A 27,626-nucleotide genomic window follows, 5' to 3' on the forward strand; every position below is an offset into this window, starting at 1 on the left:
GTACCTATCCTATACGTGCATATGTCAATAAGCTGTAAGAAGTTCAACCAAAGACTGATGTTTCCTTCGCAGATTGTTTGAATGTTTTTTTTTATTTGAAGTTTTCAGAGTCCTGCAAAGGTAAACCTTGCAGAGAAAAAAACAGCTGCATTAGTTCAAATAGCTCAAAATCCTGACAAAGACCCTTAGTGTTCATGTGAATTACAACATTTCATCTAACTATGACAATGATCGTTCCCCTAACCTTTACCAAGTAGTATTTTTTTCAAGCCTAACCAAACCTTTACCATCGTGCTGCTGGAAGATGAGATAACAGTCATATGACTCATTTTTGTAATGGTGTGTTAGATCGGAAAATGCTCATGTGCTGTTTTGAAAGGCAATGGAAAACCATGTATTTTCTCATTTAGACAGGAAGACAAAAATTTCAATTTAATGATGAATCTGATGATTATTTTCTTAACACATGTATTAATCTCTTGGTTTATAAATAGTAAAACAACTCACTACCACAGTTTCTCAGAGTCCAATTTAAATATGTTGTTTTGTTTAAAAACACAAAGATATTCAGTTTATTGACTAAGAGAAGCAGCAAATATGCTCATTTCTTCCAAAATATTTGCTTCAGAGGTACAAACCGATGAGAATAGTTAATTGTTTATTTATTGAATTAAACCTAGCGCATATGCTTGTTAACAATAGTAACAAACAACAACAAGAATTATGTTAGACAACGAAGACACATTTGCAAAACCTTTATCGTGGGAAAAGGAATTGTCATTGATAATATTTCTGAGCAAGCACCAAGAGTGAGTGTTATGGGAAGAGAAAACAGCACATCACCCCCTGATAGCAAAACCTTTTATTATTATTATTTTCTCCCTAATGATAGTGCACATTATGAGACTTTTATCCTATCTTCAAGCACCAGTTCTGCTAGTGGGGACATTGTAACTGTTCCTTGACGTTTCTTGCCATTCGTTTGCTAGAAGTATTTGTTTGCAAGATGAATTGCTGTACTGGCAGGCAAGATGACAGCCTACATGAAGATGATATTGAATTGATTCCTGAAATGTTGCAGAACGGACTAGTTGATGTGTACCACGAGACATGAATAATAAAAATTCTATTAAAAAGCTCTTGAATGGCTGACACTGGAATATTATTTGTGATGATTAATTTTCTTCAGTCATTATAAAGGGGAGTTGGCATCAGATTGCCTCTGACAAAATTGCTTTTCATTCCCTAGTGAATACTCTCAGTATGCTTTTTGAGAGCACAAAACCATATTTCTCAGCGCAATATTATGCCAAGATATGCCCCGGAAAAGACAAGCACAGGCTCCGCTCATGTATCACCTTATTAGTACCCTAAAATCTGTGGTGTTTTACCTGGTGTAGGTCATTTGGATATACTAGATACATTTCGTAATGAGGAATGTGAGGTCTGTTTAGTTTCGTTTTTCTGTTTCTAAAAATATATGATTGGCATTGTAATTATGAGATTATAAAATAGCCACTAAATGATTGTCAATGTTTTTTTTTCCACATAATGAATTTGATTAACTGTATTTTAAAGGCGTGCAAGCTGACAGTTTGTTGCTTTAAAGCTGTCAAGATTTCTGAAGCAAATTATTCTGTACAGCAGCTGTTGTTGTCTAACTCTAATTAATTTGCTGTGTATGTTTGTGTTGAATTAATTCAGAGTTTTTTTGCATTTGCATTTCCAATTATTTTTATTTTCAGCAAAACAGCTTGAATTGAATTCTGCAGTTCAATGTCTGGTGCAAACACCAATCTGAACAACAAAGTGCAACAGGTGCATTTAAAAGCCTATGATGAAGCTTTTGAATTACTCTGGAACATCCTTTGTTAGCAGTTTTTCTCCTGCATTGTTCCTGAACTTCAGTTTGCCATTATAGGGTTGAATAGCAGTATGGTTGTCTGGTGGGCATGTTTTTCTTAGTGTTGAAACAAGCCCCCTACTTTATTTGTTCTGTAACTAAATGTGGCAATGTTTTGAGATTCAGGTACAACGTTCTTATGTAGTCATGTTGTGTTCATGCTGATCTTCCTCTGTGTGCTTCCTCCCACGTTCCAAAGATATACAAATTACTGTTTTTCCCATACATATGAAAGTCTATCTGTGACCTGTACTGGCATTTTCCTACATTCAGAACAAATTATTCTCTTGCAACTAGAGATGTTCCGATACCGATACCAGTATCGGCTCCGATACTGCCTAAAACGCTGGTATCAGTATCAGGAAGTACTGGAGTTTATGCACCGATCCAGTACCGCGTAATAAAGCCCTAAAGAAAATCTACGTTAAAGTATTTTATTTATGTTCTTTTTCTTGTTATAACTGACTGTCAAACTGGATAATAAAAGAAAGTTCTGTGGCATTCATTGTTTGTGTTTGTTCATGTTTCACAAAGAGTTTAACTTGAACTAGACTGACAACAAAGATAGAAATAATATCACATCCATACAGGGATAGTAGTATACAGTTGTTAAAACATAATTTAAAAAAAATATATATATGACACACTGGTATCGGATCGGTACTCGGTGTCGGCCAATACTCAAGTTCAGGTATCAGAATCGGTATCGGGAAGAAAAAAATAGCGTCAGGCCATCTCTACTTGCAACCCTGAAAATGCAGCAGTCGTAGGTAAATGAGTAAAGCTTGCTGTGTTGCAGTTGAATCCTCTTCTAAGAAAATATTTTCTCTGCCTATCCAGAACTACTCCGGTCAAGGCAGAGGCAGCAGTGGCGGAGGAGGAGGAGCAGGGGATGAAGACTACGAGATCCCCCCCATCACACCCCCCAACCATGCCGACCCCTCTCTGCTGCACCTCATGGAGCACGAGTCAGGTTACCCCTTCCACTCCCTGCCTCACAACGGCCTGCTCAACACCTACTCCTACCCTGAGCTGCCTGCCCTCATGATGTCCAACATGCTGGGTCAGGACACCCACCTCCTCACGGGGCCTATGCACTCTGTGAGTACACCTTTGTTTTTGTCTGTCCCCTTTTAGCTGCGGCCCTTTGTGATCGTGCAAGTCAAGCGCTTTGGTGCGCTATTAGTCTCTGTGGTCAGAGGGCTGCAAGTCAGCCAGCAAGGGTCTGAAGGGTTCTACATGTTTGTGTCATTGAAATTTCAGTCTCTTGAAAATGTTTTGAAAAGTTATAGTTCTTATGATACTCCATTGAATCTATAAACATGTACAGTACAAACAGCAATGAACCAATGAAACAGTAAAATGACAAATTCTTCTGTGTGCCGCTCTCAATAGTGTCCCATTATTTTTTCATAATAGCAAATTGTTCTTCTATTAGAGTGATAATTAGCTCGTTTAGAGGCCGAGGAAGCTGACACAGTGCAATCTGAGCAAGGTCTGAGTCTACATATGCAACATTTATAAATACAGAGAGCTGCTGCCTCCTTAACTGCCAGACGTTTGCATCACAGCTCCTTTAATATCTATTCAGCTGCACATCTCAAAGATTTCATTGCCTTAAAGTGAGCCAAGAAAGGGAGCAAGAAACTCAGCACTGCACATTTTCATGCGTTATGATCGGCAAAGCAAAAAAGGAACGGGGAAGCATGGGTGTGCGGGGGAAAGGGGCAGGATTTGAACAGAAAATCTTGACGAGGAGAGTGGGATATCCCTTGTCAGCTGCTTTTTCTTTTCAAAAGGATGCTGAGGACCCCCACTCCCCCTCCAGTAAAGGGACTTTTTCTTGTGTTAAACATGCTTCAGACTGAACATGTAAACACCCCTGGCGAACATATTCGAATGCTTTAATCATAGGATCGAACCAGATAAATAATAGATGGCCTGTGTGGTGAATTATTCAATGTTATATACTTTCATCTGACATAAATATGACTTTTTTCTCTCTGCCCTCCATCATGAATATTTATGCTTTAATGTGAGCATCCGCGGCATTTATCCTCCGTTAATCAGGTCTTATGTGATTTTCAGAATCAAACTGCATAAGTTGCAATCTCCATTTTTTTCCATGGGTGGTAGCTAAGGCCTCCATTAAAGCCAGTCTTCAGGATTAGGTCACAATCCATTGGTGTGCTGGATATGCTTGGTGCAGGAGAAAGATGATGTGGACTCGAACATTTTCAGGAGATCTGCTTTTTAGTGTCAATGGCTGGTTTGACGAAACCTATGAAATCATTTGGATAAGTTGATTCTAGATGATAACAACATATAAAGTGGATGCATGTATGCAGTATTTATGTATGCGGTTTATACTAATGTGTAACAAAGCAGCCCTTTTTGGCCTATAGTATTTTAGAAGGAAACAGAGAGGGAGTGCCTGCTTCTAAAACAGCTTTTGTTTCACCTTTGCAATTATTTATTTTCAAATAGCCCTTCAGGGTAATGTTCCATTTTCTTATTTCACACCCCCTTTTCTCATAAATGAACCGTCATTGCAATAAATCACCGCTCAAACAGAGACTTGCACACACTGTGAAAGGTCCAGAGATTTATGTAACACATTCATGTTTCCCACTTCCACATTTTAGTACTACTCTAGCAGAGCCTGGCTAATAATAGCTGCTATTAATATTTCTTGTTGCCTAGCAACCCCAGCAAGTAATAGCTTACTCGGGAAAAATAGATGACCGATAAGGAAGAAGGAGGGGGGTTGGTGGGGGTTGGAGTGGGGGGATTCAATTCATTTATTATCTCCTGGGACAAGAGGAGCTTATTTCTGAGGCTGTGGAATAGAAAAGTAGGCTGTATATTGAGAAATATTTTAAAGCAATTGAAGATGAGGTTATTTTTCATTTTGGTTCCATTAGGGATGTTTCATTTGATGTTACCCCAACAAAGTCAATTAACCTTAATTTCATACTGATAAAGGTATAATAAGGAAGATTACATTTATGCCTGCTGAGTGCTTAAAGAATAATCAGGGTGGATGGAAACAGGCTCTCAGTGAAACTGGGGTCGGAAATGAAGGGACAAGTCTTTACCTTTGTTGTATTGTATTAACAAAAGCCTTTCGGTAAACCCACAAAATTGGAGAAGATAGCTGGAAAACCAAAACGCTAATCGTTCAACAGTCTTCTTTCACGGTGGCTGGAGAAGCAAATAAAAAGTCAGCATTGTTACCTTAAGGATACACTCCTCTTCAATAAAAGCTATCCTTCAGAGCAAATATAAACCTCCTACAAGTACGAGCTCAGCTGGAGCAACAGATACGCTTCATCTCAAGGGATGTTGTTGCTGGTTTTTGTACAACATTTAGCCCGAGGCTAAAGCTCTGTAAACTTCTCCTGCTTTGGGATTCTCTTTTTCAGCGCAATCGATCCTGCAGCAAACACAGTTAAATCATTCCAGCAGTGAGAGCAGTGGATTGACCATTATCTTCATGCTGCATACTGTACACACACAGCAATTTTGCATCAGTTCGTCCTGTTGGCTTTAAAGTCTGCACTTTTTGCTCATTTAGAGCTGACTATATAATAACCTCGTGATTTCTGGCATACAGAACAGCATATGTCTCTGCAAGAGCCCTGTTTTCTCCAGCTAAATGTATTCTGTCTGACAATCACCTCTTTTCCATCTAATAATGACTCTGCAGGCAACAGAAATATTAGCTGGTGAATCAAAAAGATTTTTAGCAGATAGGAAAAAAAACATTTGTCAAATACATGCAGTAACTATTAGGCAACATTTGATGTACATGAGGTTTGTTTTTTTCTATTTTTATTTTAAACTGGAAGAACCAGCACTTTGTTCAGGTGTATTGTTTGATCCTTTCTGCTGCAGTCGCACGTTGTTCATAATAGTCTTAACTGCCAGTTTTGAACCATTTCTCAGACTTGAAATTGCACCATTCACAAGGCCTCCAACAAGCAAAAGGAGCAACATCGGCGCTATAGACAGACAGAGCTGTCAATCAGAAATGCTCTTAGATTCTGGGAACTCCTCCCCACAACGCTGACCTACTCGGTCAGCTCAAGGAAGATAGGGCCAAGTCTTGGATGATTGAATACTGCGAAATGTAACATGCCTTCGTGTGAATTTTCATTGCGGAGGGAGAACCCCTGTCTTACCCTTAGCTGTCAGCGCCTCTGCCACCGCGGTGCTCAGGGAAGAGGTGGGACCCAGGGGTCTCATGTTCAACAAGCACCCTGATCATTCAGGTCTGACTGAGGCTAAAGCTGGGGGGAGATGCAAGCAAGATCTAGCGCTTTGAAAAAAAATGAAAGAGGAGGGACACTCCCCAGCAGACGGTAATGAGGGGCCATGAAGGAGTTACAGAACGGCCCCAACATGGAGCCTTCAGGGGCGCTAGCCCGTTTAAATATTGAAACAGAGCACCATCCCCTGTCTCATTACCGGTGTAATGAGGCTGGTTAGGGAGGAGGAAAGCCCCTGCCATCAAAAAAAGCAGCTGCCAGTTTTACAAGTTTATGTCACACATTCAGTCAGATGACTCCTGATGGAAAGTTTGTTCAGTTTTGTTAAATCACTGTGAGCGACCCCTTTCAGATTACACATTGATTCATTGGTAATATAGAACATATTAGTGGGCTTTAACTTTGGAAAACAACCCAGACTCTAAATACTAAAGTACATGTCTGTGCTATTAGTGTTGTGTTTGCCTTTATTTCCAGTATCACTCTTTTTTTCAGAGTCACTGATTGCTACAAGGTTATGTGAGCTTGACTTTATTTAATCTGTGAAAGGAATTTTATTTTGCATCACTTGGCATTTGGGACAGCAGGGGGAAAAGGCCATAACTATTTTAATGCAGCAACATAAAAGCAATATTGACAGCTGTGTTTATTGACAGCACAGCAATAGTTAGATATTCCCAATCAAGCCTTCAAAAGATCAAAGTAAGCCTATCAACATTGTACACTGTTGTGAAACATTGTAGACATAGTTAGACAGATATTTTCTTATAATATATAGAAATGAAAATGCACTGAAAGCAAATATAAAGAAAGCGATCACAGTGTATACATCACTCACAGTGAAATCCAGTGGCCTATTATCCTACTATCTAGAACAACTGCCTTAAAATAAACTTTATCTAAAAGAAAGAAATGTCACTGAAAATTGCAGTTTGACTTGACTTCACATGCTCAGGTCAGCTGGATTACTTGTGTTTTAAAAAAAAATTGAAACAGCAATCTTTTTATTTTTTTCCTGTGTAGGTTTTAGACATATCTCATATGACCTGCTTGCTCTGCTGCCTTTCACTGGGGTAGATTTGACATCTCAGTGACATTCCCAGATAAATCACTTTGTGTAACAGTAGAAATGTTTTCTGTTGTGGCTTTTCATTTCACAAAAAGACAGATGCCCTTCAGTGCTACACTCCACAACAGGGGTGAACAATGTGTCTTGTAGTTGTCAAAAGAAATGACAGCAAGATAATTGGTAGGGCACTTCATTTAAACCGAAACAAATAGGCTTCCAAAGAGAATTGTGCTTTAAAAAAGTAAAGCTTTGTTTTGCACAGCTTATTATGCAGCCTTCGGAGTGAAGTAATGAAGAGGAGTATTAACAGATTGAGCATTAAAAACAAATGCACATTCATTGCAGTTCATGAATATTCATGCCACTAATTCAAATAACCTTAGGCGACTGTTACGACTAATGAATATTTAAAACAGCTTGGTCACAGAGATTTGAACATTGCATTACAGCTGACTTTCTGGGATCATCTTGTACAAGGGTAAACAATTAAGAAAGGCAAAAACAGATTTCAGTGGTGATCAAAATACATCTGGAAAACAATATCTCATGTTGTCACATTAGTTATGGGCCATTGACACTCCAAAGGAGAACGTGATGACAATGCGAGAGGACAATGGGGTGAAGAGTTGGCAATAATCAGAACTATTAGTTTATTAATCAATTAGTCAGTCAACAGAATAATAATCAACAACTATGTTGAAAATCTAAATCATTTTTCAAACAAACATGCTAAATATTATTCTCATTCCAGCTTTGGAAATGTAAGAACCTTTTCTTTGTTTTATATGATTTTAAATTGAATACCTTTACAATTTAATCATTTGGTTGGTCAAAAGAAGCAATTTGAAACTGTAACTTTGGGAAACCATTTTTGTCATTATTTTTAAACATTTTGTATATCACATTACTAATTGATTAATTGAAAAAAATTATAAATAATCCACAGTTTCATCAATAAAGAAAGTGATCTTAAGTTGCAGCCCTAATCAAATTTGGTCAAACTTGATGAGTAAATTTGGTATATCCTCAAACCTTTTGAGCTGGCTCAGTCAGGAAGGCATTAACAGCAGTAAAGGAAAGGCAGCGCGCCTAACAAAACGGGACTCACCCTCGGAAGGACTTGGGGTCGACTAAACATGACACTAAACATTTACCACGCTGGTTTTGAAAAAGCCCGGCACCCTTAAACGCTGCAAGTAGGAGAATCCCGAACTGCCCACTTAAAAGGGGGCCTCGGCTGCTTCCTTTGAGGGATCAGCATGGTGACTCGTCCTCCTCACCACTACCGCAACGCTAATTAGGCCCACCACAAAGCCAGCCTGTGGGGATAATGTCCCATTATTAGAGTCATTTGTTTCAATTAACCGCTCTGTGATTCTACAATAGCATGGTGCGGCCCAGTGCAAAGAAGCCATTACTCTCGCCCAAGGAACTGCTGAGGTTTGGGACAAGAGTAAGAAGGTTACGGATACCTGCAGCAGTGGTGCTGCCAGTCAGGCTCCACATACTGCCCAGTCACCGATGAGTTGTTTCAGCACAGAGGGGGAGCAAAAAAGTCCCTGTTCATATCTTTTTTTAGAGCTTTTAATGACTGGTTTTGCTGTTTCTGAAATTTTGGAATTTTCGTTTTGTGCACTTCACTAAGAACTGATTGAAAGTTAGTACAAGGGATTGTTGACTTGAGCTATAGGCTGTTCCCTTTTACATGCCATTGTGGTGTGCTGAATTACTATTCTGCTACTGTATACTTACTCTATACTGCATACTACATGCTGCTATAGTCATTTTTGGACTGCAATGAGGTTACATCCTGAGCTTCTCTTTTTTTCTTCCTTAGCTCATGCATTACTCTTGTAATTCTTGTAGATTTGAGGAGTTTAGCTCATCTATTTTCAGTCGACAATGAAGACAGACAATTAGTCTAGAGCCTAGAACCAACAAGCAACCCTTGATAATACCTGATTGTACTGTTTGTGCACTTGCATACAGCTTTCTGTTGGTCACAGCTGGAGGCTAAAAGAGCCTACTGGTTGCAGGTTACATAAATCATGAGTATGAGAGAGATTATGATTGTGATTTGTTGCCTCATCTAAGAGAAATAACACCAAGAAATAGCATTTGCATAAATGTTGATGTCAGTTCTTCAGTCATTCTTCCAAGCAGCAAAAAAAAAACATTGTTGCAAAAATTTACTTCTTTTTTGAAACATCGCTCTTTCCTGATAATTTGCATATTGTTTTTACCATATGCGAGCTTCACTGTAAACTACCTCAGTGTTTTTGTACACTTAACAGCAGTAGTACAAAGATGCTTATCAACTCCAAATGCTCCCGAATGCAATATTTCAGAACACTTTTAGGTCCTTTCAACACTAGATAATGGAAACTTCGATTGATACCAAGAGGTTGCTGCCCTGTGATGCCTCTGTTGCCAGGCTCTCTCATTGGCTTTCTCCCCCCACTGCACAGATGTTTACAAAGAGACATCACCAGCTCACATTAAAGGGTTCAAGTTGTCCCCTCGGGCTGTTGCTATGGAAATAACCCTGCAGTGGTCGCTCATTCATGTTTGATTAATTGTTTTTTTTTTGTTCCTTTCTGTGCGGTTGCCTCTACAAAGACCTCATCATTGGAACATTTCATCTTGAAAACAAACGAAAAAGATGAATATGTCCAAATCTGTTTTATTTGGACTTTGAGATATTATCTTCTCCTGCGCAATAAAAGTCTTAGAAATTGTATTAGTGCTGTATTAATGTTAATAAACCATTGCCTGTGAAGCCATACAATCATAAAGACTTTTTTAGTGTTTTTCCCAGACTTACCTGGACTGAAGTAAAGCGTTTTGCCTTTTCCCCTTCTAAATTGCACTGTGTAGCGCTGAGCTACAGCAACCCACTGGGGCCAATTAGGATACCAGCAGAGCTAGGAAGTGCATAGCAGATGCTTTTGCCACTATTTATTAAAATCCAATCTGCAGGGGCCCCTCCAACAGCTCGTTAAACTACCGTTAATCTAATTAGCTCTCACTTGCCACTGTTTTCACCACATTACCAAATACAAGGGCCTCGACTTTGCAATTTAGGCTTATTAAGTAGGTCCAGTGCTGTTAGGCAGAGCTTGTAGGGAGGAGCTCCTCAGAGCTGTCAGTCATTTTACAGAGTCAGATAAATCATGCAGCTAAGTTCAGCAATGCTCTGGGCTCGAGTTTGAATTAAAATATCTGCAAAAGGAATATTGGTTGAAATCAAATCCACATTGCCAGCTCAGTAATGCAAGCCCACATGTTTAAAAAACAATAATGAAATACTCCACATCATAAAGAGCTTGCATATTTGTAATGGCATGGTACCAGAACTGGATACAAATTCCATAATGGGCTCTTTATGGATCAGGTCTATACGATGTCGTTTCATGTCTTTTAGATCACGATCATGAATCTGCACTTCCGGTTCATTATTGTTTGGGCTGGGCTATATTTTTATTTGATGAGTGCTGCTCTCTGGATATGTGCCTGGTTCTACTCAGAGATCTGTGCGGCGGCTTTGACATGCAGTCCTGCTCATTGCTTACAGATGGGCAGTCTGACATGGAGCTGTAATCACTTCCAGATGAGTAAAGCACAGTATATATTTTAAGACATTTTTTATCCATCAAGCCTTCATGGTGAACTAGATGATGGGAATACACAAAGACATACTAACACATGGGTGATTGTAAAATAATTGGCAGGTAGTATAAGATATGAAGTATTTTAAATTAAATATCACAGATTGTAATATTCAAACAATTTCAACGAGCATCCTGTATTTTGGATTCCATTCGTGATGTCTACAGGCAGTCTTAGTTTAGAGAAAGTTGGCTCATTCAGATCTCAAACAGCTTTGTTTACATTCTCATCCTGCCCGCCAACATTTTGTAAGGCCACAATCTTGACAGCATTACACACAGGGGCACTTTGAAATGTAAGGTAAAACCAATATCTAAAAAACAACAGAATGCATGTAATAAAAACCCAAATGTAAGCCCACATGATCTCCTACCCCAATTATGGAAACTTAACAAAGACTTGCTTACTCTTTCTCAAAACCCACTCCACCATTTATTCCCTTCCGCTCCAAAATCATCAGATCATACAGCCAAGTAGACTTGCATCATCTTGTAATTCTTTTCAAATACATGATGTTGGAAAAACTTTGGATAGTATTCATCATTTATCATTCATTTTCTGTATACTGCCTGCATCTGCACAAGCTGCAGCTAACAACTAGATGGATGATTCAGATGACAAACATGCTTTTACATTTGTAAACCTGCTGACTTTGTAGCCACTCATAAAAGAGGTACCGGTATGCCACAATCACTTTGTTGCCTGATGTTTTTGTTGCACTACACAACACCTTCAGGAACTCACTTTTTCTTTAAGGCTGTGAGTTAAAGCTAGTGGTGAAAATTGCAGAAAAGTTATATATGGCATTTTGAAATTACATTATCCTCACTGCTGGTTCTCTAACCATGGTCATTTATCTATTTATAAACCCACAAAGGCTTAGAGTCTGTAACAGCTGCACTAAGCTGTGCTTCTCTCCAGTATGTTTGTGCGGAGAGGTCTGTGCTTGAATTGTTGAAGACATTTATTCCACAGTATCACATTTACAAATTTTAGTTTTTACAAATGTAAATATTCACTCTTAATAAAAGAAAGACTGTGCATATTTGACTTGGATTCATCAGGTAGACAGAAACAGTGGTAAAAAAAAATTCATGATTCATGTTTACTGACGTTTTTACACAAATTAGGTTCCTAACGGATAAATAAAGTTACTTTGATTTGAAAATATACTGCAGGTCATAAGCTCCTTTCATGCCTCTTAACAGCATACTTTACAAAGTTCAACATTTAGGCAGTTAAATACTGAGAAAATGCTAAATCTGGTCTCATTTTTGAAAAAGTCGCTTTTAAAACTACTTTTACTGTCTTTTTTTTTCAAGTCGTATTTGATCAAAGATTATTTCACGACCATTCTTTGATTGATGTAAAGAGCCTCTTCTGTATCACAGTCGGCGGCTGAGTAGTGCTTGTACTTTGGCTTATTCTTCAGGCCAGTGCACATTCAGACAGCATTTCTCTGCAAAAACTAGGATGTAAAAATGGGTTTATCATGTATTCTCTGTTGATACACTAACTCTGTACCAAAAACTGTACTACACACTGACAGCAAGTGTGTATATTCCCATTTTACAGTTGTTTGGCTTCGAATCCAAAGAAATGTTTCAGACTTTGGAAGTGGATGGCATTCAGTTTTGATTTAGTGTTGTGCTCTGTATCTTTATGGCCTTTTAAAATCGATATCGTGCAGAACTCTCCACTTTACTACTCAGTGTAAGTATGTGATGATGGTGGTGGTGATGATGATGATGATGATGATGATGATGATGATGCATATATTCAGGAGGCTGTTATTGGACAAACACTTTTATACTCTCCCATATTATTACTTGGTTTTATTGTCTAATTTTCATGTCTCTTAAACTTTGTTAGTCTCTGCGTCTGTGCCCGTCCTTTTTGTTATCTACCCTCTTCTCTCTGCATCACTCCACCTCCCCTCCACCTTTTATCTGCTCTCTCTACATCAACTCTCTCTCTCTTTTCCTCATCTCACACTCTCCATTCCTCTTCTCTCTCTGTGTCTCTCTCTCTCTCTCTCTCTCTCTCTCTCTCTCTCTCTGCTGTTTTGATAGTGACGCAGTTATCAGGCTGTCAATTCTAATCTTGTCTTGCCAGTGCAGTGCTGTCCATTCAGAATTACAGCTACCCCCTCCTCCCTATCTGTCTCCCCATATCCCCCACCCCTCAGACAACAGAAACGCTGATGGGATGAGCAAGCTGAGGCTGACACTATATTTCAGTCCTTTGCTAGTAAACTAGAAACCTGCAAACAAAATATATTGAGACTGTACTGTACAGGACACGGTGGTCTTCTCACCTAGCAAAAGCTGTGTGCTGTTTCTGGCCGTCTCTGTAAAGTGAATTTAATCTAATCATTCAATGTAGAAAGCTGCATGCCATTTTCTGAACTCACCATGACTGTTCTAGCTGTTCTATTATTTGCCTTTATCCAGGTTCTTTAGTCATTAAATCCAGCATTATTAATTATTTATCTAAAATCTCATTACTGTGTAAATATGTTGTAAAAGCACCAATAGTCAACCCTATAATATCGCCCAGCTCTGGACTGTGCCTGTCGCCTACGTTGATCAAAAGTAAACGTTTGACACGGTGACGCTTCTGTATCGATAGTAGCATGCTATAGCCTAGTAGTATCTGCAAGAGGTCTTACAAGTCACTTCAGAGGTATTGTCAAGTCACAAGAACAATGTTTTTGGATTTAAAAGTATTTATTTCTCAATAGGGTTAACAAAATATATGAGATAAAATGCCAGACATATCAGATATATACAGAAATACGATGTCCTGAAGCGTTTCCGCCATCTTGAATGATTTTCTTCAACTTAAGTAACCAACGTACATACGTTGCCCTCATACTGCCTTCACTCCGATTGGCAGTCGCTTTGTCGCATCGCTCAGCATTTGCATAAAACAGACCCTTGTCTATTTTGGCCCCGCCTTGCTCATGACAAGCTTGTTGCTTGTTGCTTGTTGCTTGTTGCTTATCGCTTATCGCTTGTCGCTTGTCGCTGGCAAACCACTGGCCATTCCCATTGAAAATTAATGGCAGCCTGCCACTTTGTCACTGTCTCTTGTACCTAATGTGACTGAGGTGTGAGACAGAGGCAGCTGCCGGCAGGAAAAGAGGCTTTGCCCGGTCAGGCTGCAAGATAACATTATTTTTTGCCTTCTGCTTAGAAGTGGAGGATTTACAGATCACTTTTGTTTGATATTTTGTGTCGGCAAAAAAATAGTGTGTAGGAGTGTAAGCTATTTTATTTGCCTCTTGTGCTATAACTAAATTTAAGTTTTGCTTTTATTGTGAAGGCTAAAAACGGAAGAAGTGAAGCTAGCACTATGCGCTGCGGTTGTCAATATGGGAGTTAATCAAAGTGTGTTGGCCGCTTAGTTTACGCTGGTTTAGATTACAGAGCCTCTGTGTTATTTTATCACCCTGGACCACAGTAGTTAGCACGCATTAGCTCTGTCGGCTAAAAGCAACGTAGCTTGCACATTGTTATCCAGTCTGTTAATCAGAGGGTATACATGTATTGTTCCTATTACTGTAGATATCTGGCCAAAGGTACACAAAATTGCATCATGTCACATCACAATATCTCAAGTACAACTACAGTGATACAGGACAGGAGATAGATGTCCATCAATCTAAAATACAAACGGCAATTGTCAGGATCCAGTGTCAGCACATCAGACTCAAAGAGTTACTTTTAGAGTTTCTATTTTGCATCAACAGTCACACAGAGAGAAATCCATTGTTGAAGAGGACCATATACCAGTCTCTCCACTGACAGTATCAGAAAATAGACCAGAATGCAGTGCAGCCACAAGATGTTGCGTTATGAATAAGGGATGTGACTCTTGATCTTTCTGTTTTTCTGAACTGACAACAACAGCTTTCACAATCATTACTGTGCTCTGCACCTGCATAAGAAAACTGATAATAAAGCTTGATATTGTATAGTGTAGATGTGGCGGGTTTGTTTCATCCACCAACAAGAATCTGTAAAGCCAGCAAGTAAAACCACTCTGATGTATGTTTGTGATTAAGGGAAAGAGGAATAAACAAAGGTAACCACTGGTTAAAATATTTGATAAAGGATCTGGAAACAAGATAAATTCTCTTTTTAGTGTAATGAATGTTATAATTATTACTGTCTTACTGAAGATTTAATATGTGTATATATATATATATATATATATATATATATATATATATATATATATATATATATATATTGCAGTGAATAGGGTTGGGCAATATATCGATATTATATCGATATCGATATATGAGGCTAGATATCATCTTCCATTTGGGATATTGTAATGAGTGTTGTCTTTTCCTGGTTTTAAGGGCTGCATTACAATAAAGCGATGCCATTTTCTGAACTCACCATGACTGTTCTAGCTGTTCTATTATTTGCCTTTATCCAGGCTTTAGTCATTAAATCAGCATTATTAATTATTTATCTAAAATCTCATTGTGTAAATATGTTGTGAAAGCACCAATAGTCAACCCTACAATATCGCCCAGCTCTGGACTGTGCCTGTCGTCTACTGATCTCCTTCTTGAAACATAGATGCTTGGGATTTGATTGTGACAGCCGCTTCACTTTTCACTCTTGTTTTTAGTCAGCTCTAGCCCAAAAATAGATTGTATATCTTACTAAGTAAAATCTAGACAAGATGTTCTTAGATTATTTTTAATTGGTCTTTTTGCAGTAAAGTTCACACCCACTCTTGTTTTGTTTTTTTCTAAAGGTCTTCTGGGAAATGCAGAAAACCACTGACAGCAGTAAATGTTGATTAGACAGGCTGAGAGAAAATGAAAGCAAATTAAAAGATTCCAGATTGATTAAGTATCCAACAGAGTATCTAAGGCTGGATTTATCCTGTGACACTTTTATACTGTAGTGTGTAGAGTTTTGGTTTATTGTACTCTTCAGAGGTGCTGTGTGTTGAGCAATCTGTATTCTTTTCTTTTATTGATATTTCATCTGGCCTCCTATAAATTCACAGACAGGAATCTCGTACAATAAGAGAGGACAATAAATAAAGAAAAAGAAATAATATGCCCCTTGTTCTCCTGGTTGATTGCATGTCGCTCTTTCCTCTGTATGAATACATGTGAATTTTCCTGCAGATTATTTAGCCTTTTTTTCTTTCTATTTTGTCATTCCATTAGCTCTACCTTCATTTTATTCTATTTTCACTTCAAAGGCTTGAGTGGAACAGATGTCGTTTCAAATGCCTGTCTTCTGCCTCATTGCCTAAAAGTGAGGGATGATTATTTTTTAATGAAACCAGGCGTACTCACACACCAAAAAAGAATATTACCTGTAAGCTGTGAAATAGACAAGCAATACTTTTGCATCACCCTGAATGAGAACATCCATTCATTTCCGCACACCACAAAACCCATTTTGAAGTTTTTCTCTAGCTGCCAAATGTGCTCCTGGACCTTGAATTTTGATTAGTTAATTTCATGCTGTGTAGAATACAGTGTGTTGTTTGTCTGCAAATGCTTTGCTGAAACAATGCGATTTTCAAAGGCAGTCATTTCTTGTTTTCCAATTGACAGTTAAAGGGGATAACTAGCTGTTGCTTAATCCTGTGATAAGTATGCATTAGATGGATGTGAATGTCTTTAAATGTCCTCAAGTTGCTGTTTGATACTAGCACAGGAACAAATCTTGTTCGTGGTTTGTTCTCCCCCTGCTGAGTTTTAACACTGAAACCCAGGATCAGTGGATTTTAAAAGAGAATGTTCAAAGCTGTTTCATTTTCTAAAATGCAACCTGATGAAATAGGAATTTGGCCGTGGAGATTTGCTGCCTTTGTCAAAAATAAAGGAGTTCACCCTCACTTCACTCAAAGCAATATTTGAGTAACACTTCTCCCGTAAATAGTGCTCATAAGCATTCTTCATTTGACATAATACCAATGCACTGTATATCATTATATATTCAGTATTTCATTATATCTTTTATTATGTGGATGGAAATTGGATTGTTATTTCCTGCCTTTATAGCATCCAAGAAATCAGGTTAACTGATGTTCCACTGATACTAATGGCAACATCAAGCCGTCACTTCTTCCTTGCCATCCTCCCTCAGCTGCACCTCTTCTCTCCCTTTCTCCTTATCTTTCCCTCTCTCACTCCCCACTCCCTTCCTCTCCCTCTCTTTCTCCCGTGCTTGATGTGTTCTCTACTCGGCAAAGAAGGCAATTTCCATATAGAATCACAACCAGGATCAGGTGACCTGGATTTGACTCCCCGTCAAAGCCCTGCACGGAAAATTAAAATGTATTCATGTGTATTGGATCGAGTACATCACACAAATGTGAGCAGTTTTTTTTGTCTCCTGAAAATGTTGTGAGATTGCAGCATGTTATTGTTGACAAACCAACTGGGTACATCCTATGGAAAATAAAAATTTAATAATTGTTTATGGTTTCCTCAGAAAGTGGAGTTGAATGCTTTGTGATCCACATGAAAGTGACAAAATATCTGAAAATATCCATGAATCCAGTGATTTAACAGCTGATAAAGTGATACCAATGTGATATTTTAATTAGCCCAGGACACCCCCCCCCACCCCCGTGATTTTGTCCAGTTTTTCCTGAACCACACCTCCCGACAACCCGACAACACCCTAGAGGCTAACCTGTCTTCACTGACATCCTGTTAGCCTTCTTTCACCTATGTCCGTAAATTGATCTGTTTTCTCTTCTCAGAACAAGCCGCAGCTGCTCTTCGCAGAACTCTGCTGCTTTCACTCTCTCTTCAGCCTTAATTGAATGTTCTATTTGGTTATTTCAATGATGCTGAGCATCATGTGCACAGTTGTTAATGCAGAGGTTTTATATATATTTAACCTTGCAAAAATCTAGAGTATCTTATCCAGTCAATGCATCATGCCCATACATGCGTGGCATACTGGATGACTCCTCAAGCTTATTTCTGTAGTAGCTCCTCCTGCAAAAGAGTTATTTTCATCAACTGATTTATGACCAGCAATTTCTTTGTCTCATTCTCTTGTCTCTCTTCCTCCCTCTCCATCCTTCTTTCTGCTTCCAGATAAGCAGTGAGAAGCGGGCCTCGGCAGAAATGATGAAGCCCAAACCCAAACCTCAAAAGAAGAAGAAGAAGAAGGACCCCAACGAGCCACAGAAACCTGTGTCGGCCTACGCGCTCTTCTTCAGAGACACCCAGGCGGCCATCAAGGGCCAAAACCCCAATGCCACCTTTGGGGATGTCTCCAAGATTGTGGCCTCCATGTGGGACAGCCTAGGAGAGGAACAGAAGCAGGTGAAAAAAAACATGCAGGTCTTGAATATCTAAAACAATAAAGTGGATGAGGAAACATACAGGAATTTGTAAAAGATATGGTGAAAATTATTGTGAAAATGATTGCAAAAATGTATGACAGTCACACACTATCAACATTATTTACTTCCCTTTAAAAGGAAGTTTTAAGTGAAAGGAACTACTATTTCCTCTACATTTGACTGCACAAATGTATATAAATGTAGTACCGTATGTAAACTTCTACATATATTTTCTATGCTTACACAGAACATGTTTGACACATACAGGAGCAAGTGCACATGCATACACTGACACAAACACATGTACAGTCACATGCACACATTCTGGTCTAACCAGTAGATGGCATGTGTGCTGCAGAAAACGAGCAGCCTTTCCCTGGCATTATGTGCTGTGTAGTGTGTAATTACCAGAACATATCTGTGAGATACAGCTCACCTTAATGAGCTAGTTATTCTCTTTCTAAAGATAATCCATCCGTTTATCCCCACTCCCCTGACTCTCATAAAAATGTTCTTTCTAAATTTAATTCAAGCAAAGGGAAGGAGGGGAAGGTTGGGGGAGCATTCTGTGCAACAGCAGCCGTAAAACAGTCTGAGACTAACAAAGTTGGACATTTTACAGGCAAGAAATGGTCAATATGGGAAAAATATACAAGCACCTGGGGAGATTTTAAGGAGTTTAGGACAGATATTTTATGCAGTATGTAGATTTACTCATACCCACGTGCTATAGTGTTCTTGTTTTCAAAATGCAAAGGCTGAGTTTTTCTCAGCAGTGTAGTGTCCATCAAAAAAAAAAGAAAGGACTTTCCAAAAATATATCTTCTTTGCCAATAACAAAACTCCCACAAAGCTCCAGGCCCAGGTATGGTCCACAGCTGATGCCTTCGCACCATGCATCTTCATTGGCCCTCTGACAAGCAGGGATGTGTGAAGTTCTCATTTCCACTCTTTATTTATTATGTACCTCTGCTATTTTGATCCTGCCTAGAATACAGAATTAGTGATCCCTCCCCCCTCACTATTGTCTCGTCCTTGGATTTAGCTGAAGGACATCTCGGCTATCCAGTCCAAGAGTAGTCTATTGTTTTTGTAGCTATTTAACATCCAGCTCAGCAGTAATAGGTAGGGAAAGCTAGTGATGACAGAGTTTAGTTTTGTATTATGGTTATTCAACTCCAAGAGAAAACACAGTTATTAAATTCTTTTGCTATTAGCGATTCTGTTGGGATGCAGAAGGTTTACTCTTTGCAAAGTATACTTTGTAAAGTAAGTATTCTAGTATGTGGCATGCATTTAAAAGCATCATATTTTGTGAACTGCTTCTTCTTGAGCATCAGTTAAAATAGGATTTGGTATCGAAACTCAGTGCTTTATTAGGACCGACCTAATGTGTCCGTAGTACTAAGTATCGAAAACTTTCAAGTGACGAAAGCGGGCATCATCAAATTAGTAATTACTTTCATTTATCAGATATTTACTCATTTAAATCAAAATGTTGCCAGTTGTACATTATTCAAGTATTCAGTATTTAAGTTTTGTATTGCTGCTTGTGTTAAGACAATATTTAACATTTGAGAATTTTGGCCTTCTTTGCTAAATGAAAAAGGGGGTTGTAGAAACAATATATTCAAAAGAATTGTCAATATCAAGCCCTACCTAATAAGTAGGCTACAATGCACTGCATGCATACTTAGGTTTTATACGGACAAACATACTTCTCTCTCCTTTCTGTTTTGCATAATAGACATCATTTTGCCTTTAGCCCTTATAGCTACAGTAATAGCCCCATTTTCAGACACTACATCCTACACAGACAATACCTGGAAAAAATACCTGCGTGCACAAACACACATCCATATGCACTCATAAGCCCATATTCTTTATGCAAACACACTGAGCTTTTTCAAACACAGCAGCAGCAGTTAGTTATATGACAACAGAGGTTTGTATATCACACTAACAATATGGAAGGCAGTTCCAAACAAAACTCATCGACAGGCAGGGATTGCATCCTAATGTACCAAATGACAACAACCATTGTGGTGTATCACTAATGTCAGTATGCTGATAGGAGTCTTTTTGTGGAGCTAAAGGGAGAGAGAGAGAGAGAGAGAGAGAGAGAGAGAGAGAGAGAGAGAGAGAAGTTCCAGTTCATTTCTCTAGGTGGATTGGAATGGAAATGATGTGTTGCTACGATAGATGGAGACACATTGAGATGAGGGAGTTTTAGTGCTGTGATGAGGAAATAGAGGTGTTCTGTACCATTGGTTCTGATGGAAAGGGAAACATTAAGGGTGTGTGTGTGTGTGTGTGTGTGTGATATGTTTAAGAAAGTATTAGATAAAAAGTATGTGTGTGTGTATTGAGAGACAGACGTGTGTCTGCACATTTATGAGCATGTCAACCTCTCCTCTCACCCGAAGCCTCTCGTTTAGATTTTTTCTTTCTCTCTCTTCACAGGGGTACAAGAGGAAAACCGAGGCGGCTAAGAAAGAGTACCTGAAAGCCTTGGCCGCGTACCGAGCCAGTCTGGTTTCCAAGGTAACGCTTATGACACACCGGCCCGGGCTAAGACTGATGATGGATTGGATGGAAAATCCCTGCTAATGGGCTGGGCAGGGCTTTCTTGGGCTGAGGGGGTGGTGGTGGTGGTGGAGAGGGAGGGGGCATCTGATGCAAATAAGCAGTCCGTATTTGGAACAATACCTGATTTCCATAGGGTGCAGATGTTGGGGGTTGGGGATTGTAGTTGGTATGGTGATATGGTTGGGGGAGGGGTCAGCACCAGTATATGGCCAAAGCATCTATGAGGGTGGATAGAAAATGATTGCTCCCTCATGTGCTTTACATAATATCAGGTTGAAGTATTATATGTATCGTTAGAGAATACAAACCCTAAATGCATCTTACACCAACAGACACCTGTGTCATGTATTAGATCGATTTTCTCCATCTCATCATCTACAACAGGAAGTACATCCAAATCAACGCAGGCAATCATAGGTTTTTCTACTGTTTCCACCTTTGACACCTTCATGCTAATCCAGATCTATGACATCCTTTTTGCCCAGTGAATGATGGCATCTTGTATGCACCAGCATAGTAGCACTGGGAATAAAGAAAGGAAAGGATGCGGACTGTGGATTGCATTGTTTAGTGCCGTCTTGTATTAACATTACACAATGTAGTGTGGGGAAGATTCCTTTTGTCATTCCATTTGTTCTGCAGGCAAACAGCCTCATTTCTCTGCCTGGGCTCCTGTGTGTGTGTGTGTGTGTGTGTGTGTGTGTGTGTGTGTGTGTGTGTGTGTGTGTGTGTGTGTGTGTGTGTGTGTGTGTTTTTTTTTTTTTTGTGTGTGTGTGTGTGTGTGTGTGTGTGTGTGTGTGTGTGTGTGTGTGTGTATGTGTGTGTGTGTGTGTGCCCTCTTTTTCCCATCTATCTGTCAAGGTGTCTATTGATCATTACCCCGGCCCCAGCTCTATTCATACAAATGGGCTCCATTACCTTCTAATCAACACTGATGGCTGGAGATGAGCAATCTGACAGCTCATCATAAGGTCCTGGAGAGGGTGGGGCGGGGTGAGGTGGAGGTGGGGGTATTTTGTAGGTGCTGCACCTGCTCAGAGTGAAACTGTCCAAAAAGAGAAAGGTCACGTTCAGGTGATTTTGGTTTTTGGTGGAGTTTGGTGTTGACATTGACCCTGTTTCCTCATCTGTCAGACTGTCTACGGTGTGTGTGTGTGTGTGTGTGTGTGTGTGTGTGTCGTTTGCGTGCGTGCGTGCGTGCGTGCGTGCGTGGCGTGCGTGCGTGCGTGCGTGCGTGCGTGCGTGTGTGTTGTTTGAAGTGAAAGCTGTCAGGCCGAGGATACACAAAAAATGTAATATATGTTACATAGTGAGCATCAATATGCTGAAAAAGATTTGCTGTTAGGAGCTTTGAGTGTCAACTATCCTGTATTGGACAGCTTCACCAGGCAAGCCAGGAACACACATTCACTCTGTCAGCTGCTTCACTCTGTAGAGAAGCAGATCATTGTGACAGAATCAACCAGTACTGAGGACGGCAGTGGGGAAATGTTTATATAGAAATTACGGTATTTCTTAACCTGGTTATTAATTATGACTATTCGTCATGATAACATTTCACTCATCACCCAAAAGTAAATGTAACATAATCTTAAAGGAATAGTTGAATATGTTGGAAAATGTACTAGATATGAAGATCGAAACCACTCTCATGTCTGTCCATCTGAAGCCAAGAGATAGTTAGCTTAGCTTAGCACAAACACTGCAAACAAGGGGAAACAGGTAACCTGGCTCTGTCAATCTTGGCATCTGTCAGCAAGAAAGAAAAATAGCGAATATCGACTGTTTTTCCTGAACTCTTCCTTTAAAGCCTTGTCTGTGAGTCCAACAAAAAGTAAAGACAGAAAGTAGTCCCTTGAAAATCCCTGCAGCTGTTGTAGTAAACAACACAACGCTTCCTTTTCAACTTGGCTGAATTACCTACTGTATAATAAGAACCAGGTTGAAAACGAAATTTCCCAGGTCAGGGGTAAGTGTAATGGATGCTGCTATTAAAAAACGAAAGAGAAAATGTGATCAGAGCTTTATGATTGATGTGATGATTTAAAATGAATTAAAAAGGTATCTTATTAAAAATCTGTTTCATTCATCCACAGACATACAATGACCCTGAACCAAAAAGTGCCCAGCAGACCAGCCAGCCCTCCCACATGCTGCCCCCGAAGCAGCCGCTGTACAGCGTGCCCCCCCAGCCCTCCTCACCCTATCTAGGCCCGCCGGGCTCCTTCCCCCTGTCAGACCTCCAGAGCTACGCAGGCCCGCCCCGCCACACCCTGGCCCAGACCCTCAGCCAATCCCAGATGCTGCCACCCAGCATGAGTGCCTCTCCCCCATCTCCCTTCCAGATCAGCCCACCTCTGCACCCCCACGCCCAACTCTCCCTGCATCAGAGCTCCCTGCTCAACCAGCCAATCCGCATGCAGCAGTCGCAGCCAATCATCTCACACCAAATGGGGCTCCAGGCGCCTCTGCATTCCCCTCCTCTCAGCCAACAGGTTGGTATGGCTATTATTAAAATGAAACATGAACATGAAACACATACATCTGCCAAAGCTCCTCATATAATCACCTTATAAAATGTCTGCAGAATGTACTGATATTATCACGTAATCACATCTAATTTAATTTTTTTATTATTGCTAATTATTGATATATATTTATTACACTTGGAAGCATTGTTGATATTGCATAGAAACTCGGACTGTAATGCTTTTTTGGCTATGATTTAAATTTAAGTATCCAATGTTTTTATCAGTTTCTGATAAAAATGGGAAAACTCTCCATTCAATCTCATTGTATTGTATAACAGGCCTCAATCACACTTTAAGCATATAAATCAGTGTTTCTCAACGTGGGCGTTCAGAAGATGACGAGGGGCGCTGGAAGCAATATTTTCAAAAGGGGGGCGTTGCGGTGCCCTTGGGGGGCGTTTGTTTGAAAGCTAGTTTAAACCAAAGATTCACAATAACGATACATGTTTACACTCTCAACTACTTGCATAAAACAGTGGTCTGCAACATTAAAACCTGCCAGTTTACAGCACTGCGACTGGACGAGACGGTGTATCATAACTCTTCTTCTCTTCTGTGCTTCTGTCAGCTTTGTTTGGCGCTGCCTTTAATGGAAACGGGACGTAAGAGCATCATCTTAAATGAGCTCCGTACTTCAGCGTGAAGCTGCGTTCAGATAAAAAAAAAAAGCAATCACTGCAGGGTGGTGTGACGTCCTGTTGTGTTCTTTAACCCCCCAATGTAACACAAGTAGACTTTATATTTCACAGTACCGGTAACAGATTTTCGTCAGATCATTTATAGAACACAACGTTTCCTACTGCACCTGAATGCAGCTTCATTTCACGGAGAAAGAGAGAAAGAGACGAGTGAGAGACATTGACTATGCTTAGTTGTTTGGCAAACATTTAGCTGTTTCACAAGCTCCCGGGCAGTTTGGGGCTTGTGTTTGGTGTTTTAAAACTGTCCTGTGGAAGTGATAGAGGCAGTGATGTAACTGTTTACTGTACAGGACTCTCACACCTGCACAAAATGCAGCGCGATGTGGGGTTGCGTTTCTCCAAACTTTTTTTTCTGCTATTTACTCGCAAGACAGGCGATAGCAGACATATACTCTTCTAAGCATCAACAAAGTGCTCACACTAACTTTCAAAGGTTGTAAACTTATTTCCATTCGGAAGTAAATCCTTCTGCTAAACACCTGTAAATATAATTTCTATATTCACATGGCTTTTTTGATACCTGGGAAACTAATAAATATGTTGTTTGTCATTCAATGATATGATTTTTTGTGATGATTATTTGTGATAACAATAGTAACAACAATAATAGGCCTAATATTAGGGCATAATCATTAATATTCGGGGCAATTAGCCTACATCTTATTTGATGGTGGGGGCAGTTAGGGACCTGAATAATGGATAGGGGGCGTGAACACAAAAACAGTTGAGAACCACTGATATAAATGAAGAAGAACAAAGCTTTAAAAAACGTAACTTTTTCTCTCTAATTTAGTGGCAAACAAACTTTTTCTACTTTCCCTAGTTTCTAGGAGTCTAAAATGTCTCCAATCCAGCAGGGGGTTTGACATGTCTGTGTAAGAAGTGTGATTTTAAGATCCTGTTCCTGTTTCCCACCCACCAAGCTCAAAAGCAACTTATAAAAAACACTGACAACATTTGGCCTCATACAGTATCATGGCTCAGCAAACTTTAATGGCTGGCCATCTCAAAGCTACAACGATATAACTGCTTTTTCTCTCCTTTCTCTCTTCTCCATTCGGCAGGGATTCTCCCATATTCAGGCTGATTACCAGAACAGTGTCGGGGGCTCACAGTCTCCAGGGGCCCCTAACCCAGGGCACGGCCAGAACCCTGACTGGGACAGCGAGTACTGCAACAGGGACTGTGGACCCAACCACTGCAAGTGAGTGCATCACATATTGTGTTATGTATAGTGATCATTGTGTTATGAACATGATGGTTAAGAAGAAGAAATCACTTTGAAAAGATGGCCCAGAATAAAAATGTCTTTACCTCTGTAAATCCAATCCTGGACATTTGACTGTTGAGAATAGTAAGTAGTTGTCTGACAGTTACTCATTTTCCAAATGAGTTGCTCTAAACCACTTCACTTTCACACTCAGAGACTCAGACAGTATTAATCATGAACTGCGATTTCTCTGCTAAAGCAAGGCATCTCCTTGAAATTGAAATGAGTAATGCAGCAGTAGAACAATGCTATTACCGAGCTTGGAGAAAGTGTGACATCCAATTAAGTTTGCCTGTGTTTTGCTCAGCACACATTGCCTTATTGAATCAAGCTATTCAAGCAGGTACAAGAGGAATGTTGTTTTGTTTCACACCTGAAACTTGGTGTTGCTATTCTGAGAGCGCAGCAGAGCTGGAGGTCTCCAGTATTTAGAGCTGATTCATCTGTATGTCAAATGGGATCACGCGCCGGTCAAATCATGTTTGGTGCTCTTTGAAGTAGATTGAGTCTTTGCTTGAACCTTAGTTTGGAGTTTTGGAGCGCGGCTAAATTATTTCCTGTGTGTCGGTAAAGATAACTGGAGAACAGTCTTTGTATTTGACATTTCGAAAACTCAAGTGATTTGCAAATTTCTGACTTTTAGTTTTTTCATTATACTGATTGATGTCTGCTGACAGCTTTTATGTTTGTTTGAGCGCTGCTACCTTCGCCAGGTCTTCCTTGAAATAGATCTCTCACTGGGATATCCTGATGAAATACAGGATACACAGAAAATACATGTAGTCAATCATTGTATTCACATGTCAGACATTAATGCAGTTTCTTCTTCTTTAGCAGTGGCATGGGAGCTCCGGACAAGCCTCTCTACCTCACTTGAAGTTGAAAGACCTCCAAATGTCAGACTCCAGGGAGCGTTCCACCATAACAACAACGTCATCGATGTATCTGCTTTTACACCATTTTGTTTTTCTTTTTTTTTGTGACGGATTTCGAAAATCCCAAAGACTGCTACAGTAACTTCACCTATTTGCCAAGCACTTAGATCGGCCAGAAGCCTGAGGCACTTCTCTTGCATTTTTTCTCTTGCTTTTTTCCTTATCAGCGAACTTTCCATTTTTTCTGTGGGGGCAGTGAGCTTTAAGCTCATGCCAACATACTGGAAAATGAAGACCAAAAAAAAAAAGTCTTCTTATTCTCTTTTGAATTTTTTAAAACTTTGCTCCTCTTCACTCCATTACTCTGTGTTTGCCATGGACTGCCCTCATTGGGGAGATGAAATGCTCTAAGCATACTCAAAGCGTAGGGGTCTTGGGGTAGAAAAGCTAATGCAGGAAACTAGAATATAGTCACCTCAGCAGGGGTGGATGTACTTCAGGACAGACTGAAACACCCCGACTGAGTAAAAGCAAAGTGAAATCATAATGAAGATAGTCACATACACTTAAGACATTTGTAAATCATCCTCGCCCCCTAGTAAAGGACTCCCTCTTTTCCTTTCTTTCTCACAGAGTGATTGTAAATATCACCAAAATTGATCCCTCTTATCTGTGTATTTAGCTGCAGTCCCTTGCTTTCTTTTTTTAAAACATTACTTTTGTTTGGTTTTGTGACTTTCGTGCAGGCGGATTCAGTGAGGGAATACACACACTAAAAGTTGTGTGGCAACTGTGTTCACTGGTCTTGTTTCTCTATAAACGAGAGAGAAATGCAAAGACTGTAAAACGCTCCATTTCCTCCTTAACTGGCGGAGCTCTGATAGAGAGTGTCACTCTCGCCACATGGCCTCAGGACGTTACAGAACTGTAGAGGTCAAAGGTTGATACCTCTCCTTTTAGCTCATCCTCCTCTCGGTCAATAAGGACCGCCCCCCACCCCACCTGTAACCCCCACCTACCCTTAGTCCTGACACCACTTGTACAGGTGAATAAAAAAAAAAAGTTGCTAAATGTGAAATGTTACTAAAGAAAAAAAAAACATAACAGTGGGTTTTAAAGTTTTGAATTAGTTTTTATTAGGTGTTTTAGAATTGTGTTGAACTTATCTTTATCATTTTTTGTGAAGACAAAAAAAATTCTGAAGATATTTTGTTTTTTCATTGTAGCAGGATTTATGCTTCGGAGGAACAGTCATGGGGGTAGATATTTTAAGTTTGTGTATAAACCTGCCAAATGTACTTCTTTAATTTGTAAAGCCAGTGATGAGAGAACCCATTTTGTTTTGTTGAAAATCACATGTTTTACAATATGGTCATTCTATTTAATTTGGTTGCAGTT

The 27,626-nt window shown here is 39.7% G+C and overlaps 1 protein-coding gene across 4 annotated transcripts in view; it reads left to right on the plus strand.

Moving 5' to 3' along the window:
- Positions 1–26,427, plus strand: part of LOC120559115 (TOX high mobility group box family member 2-like) — an 81,183-nt gene extending 54,756 nt beyond the window's left edge. For 3 of the 4 annotated variants that reach the window (XM_039800571.1, XM_039800573.1, XM_039800574.1), the window contains 6 exons: positions 2,744–3,004; positions 18,012–18,242; positions 20,726–20,806; positions 22,948–23,346; positions 25,148–25,287; positions 26,188–26,427. In XM_039800571.1, coding sequence (XP_039656505.1) covers positions 2,744–3,004; positions 18,012–18,242; positions 20,726–20,806; positions 22,948–23,346; positions 25,148–25,287; positions 26,188–26,230 — 1,155 coding nt within the window. In that variant the 3' untranslated portion in view covers positions 26,231–26,427. The remainder of the gene's footprint in view (positions 1–2,743; positions 3,005–18,011; positions 18,243–20,725; positions 20,807–22,947; positions 23,347–25,147; positions 25,288–26,187) is intronic. The other variant, XM_039800572.1, reaches the window with a different exon arrangement.
- Positions 26,428–27,626: the final 1,199 nt, after the last annotated feature.

Source organism: Perca fluviatilis, chromosome 5, assembly GCF_010015445.1.
Source record: "Perca fluviatilis chromosome 5, GENO_Pfluv_1.0, whole genome shotgun sequence".
NCBI classification, from domain to species: Eukaryota; Metazoa; Chordata; class Actinopteri; order Perciformes; family Percidae; genus Perca; species Perca fluviatilis.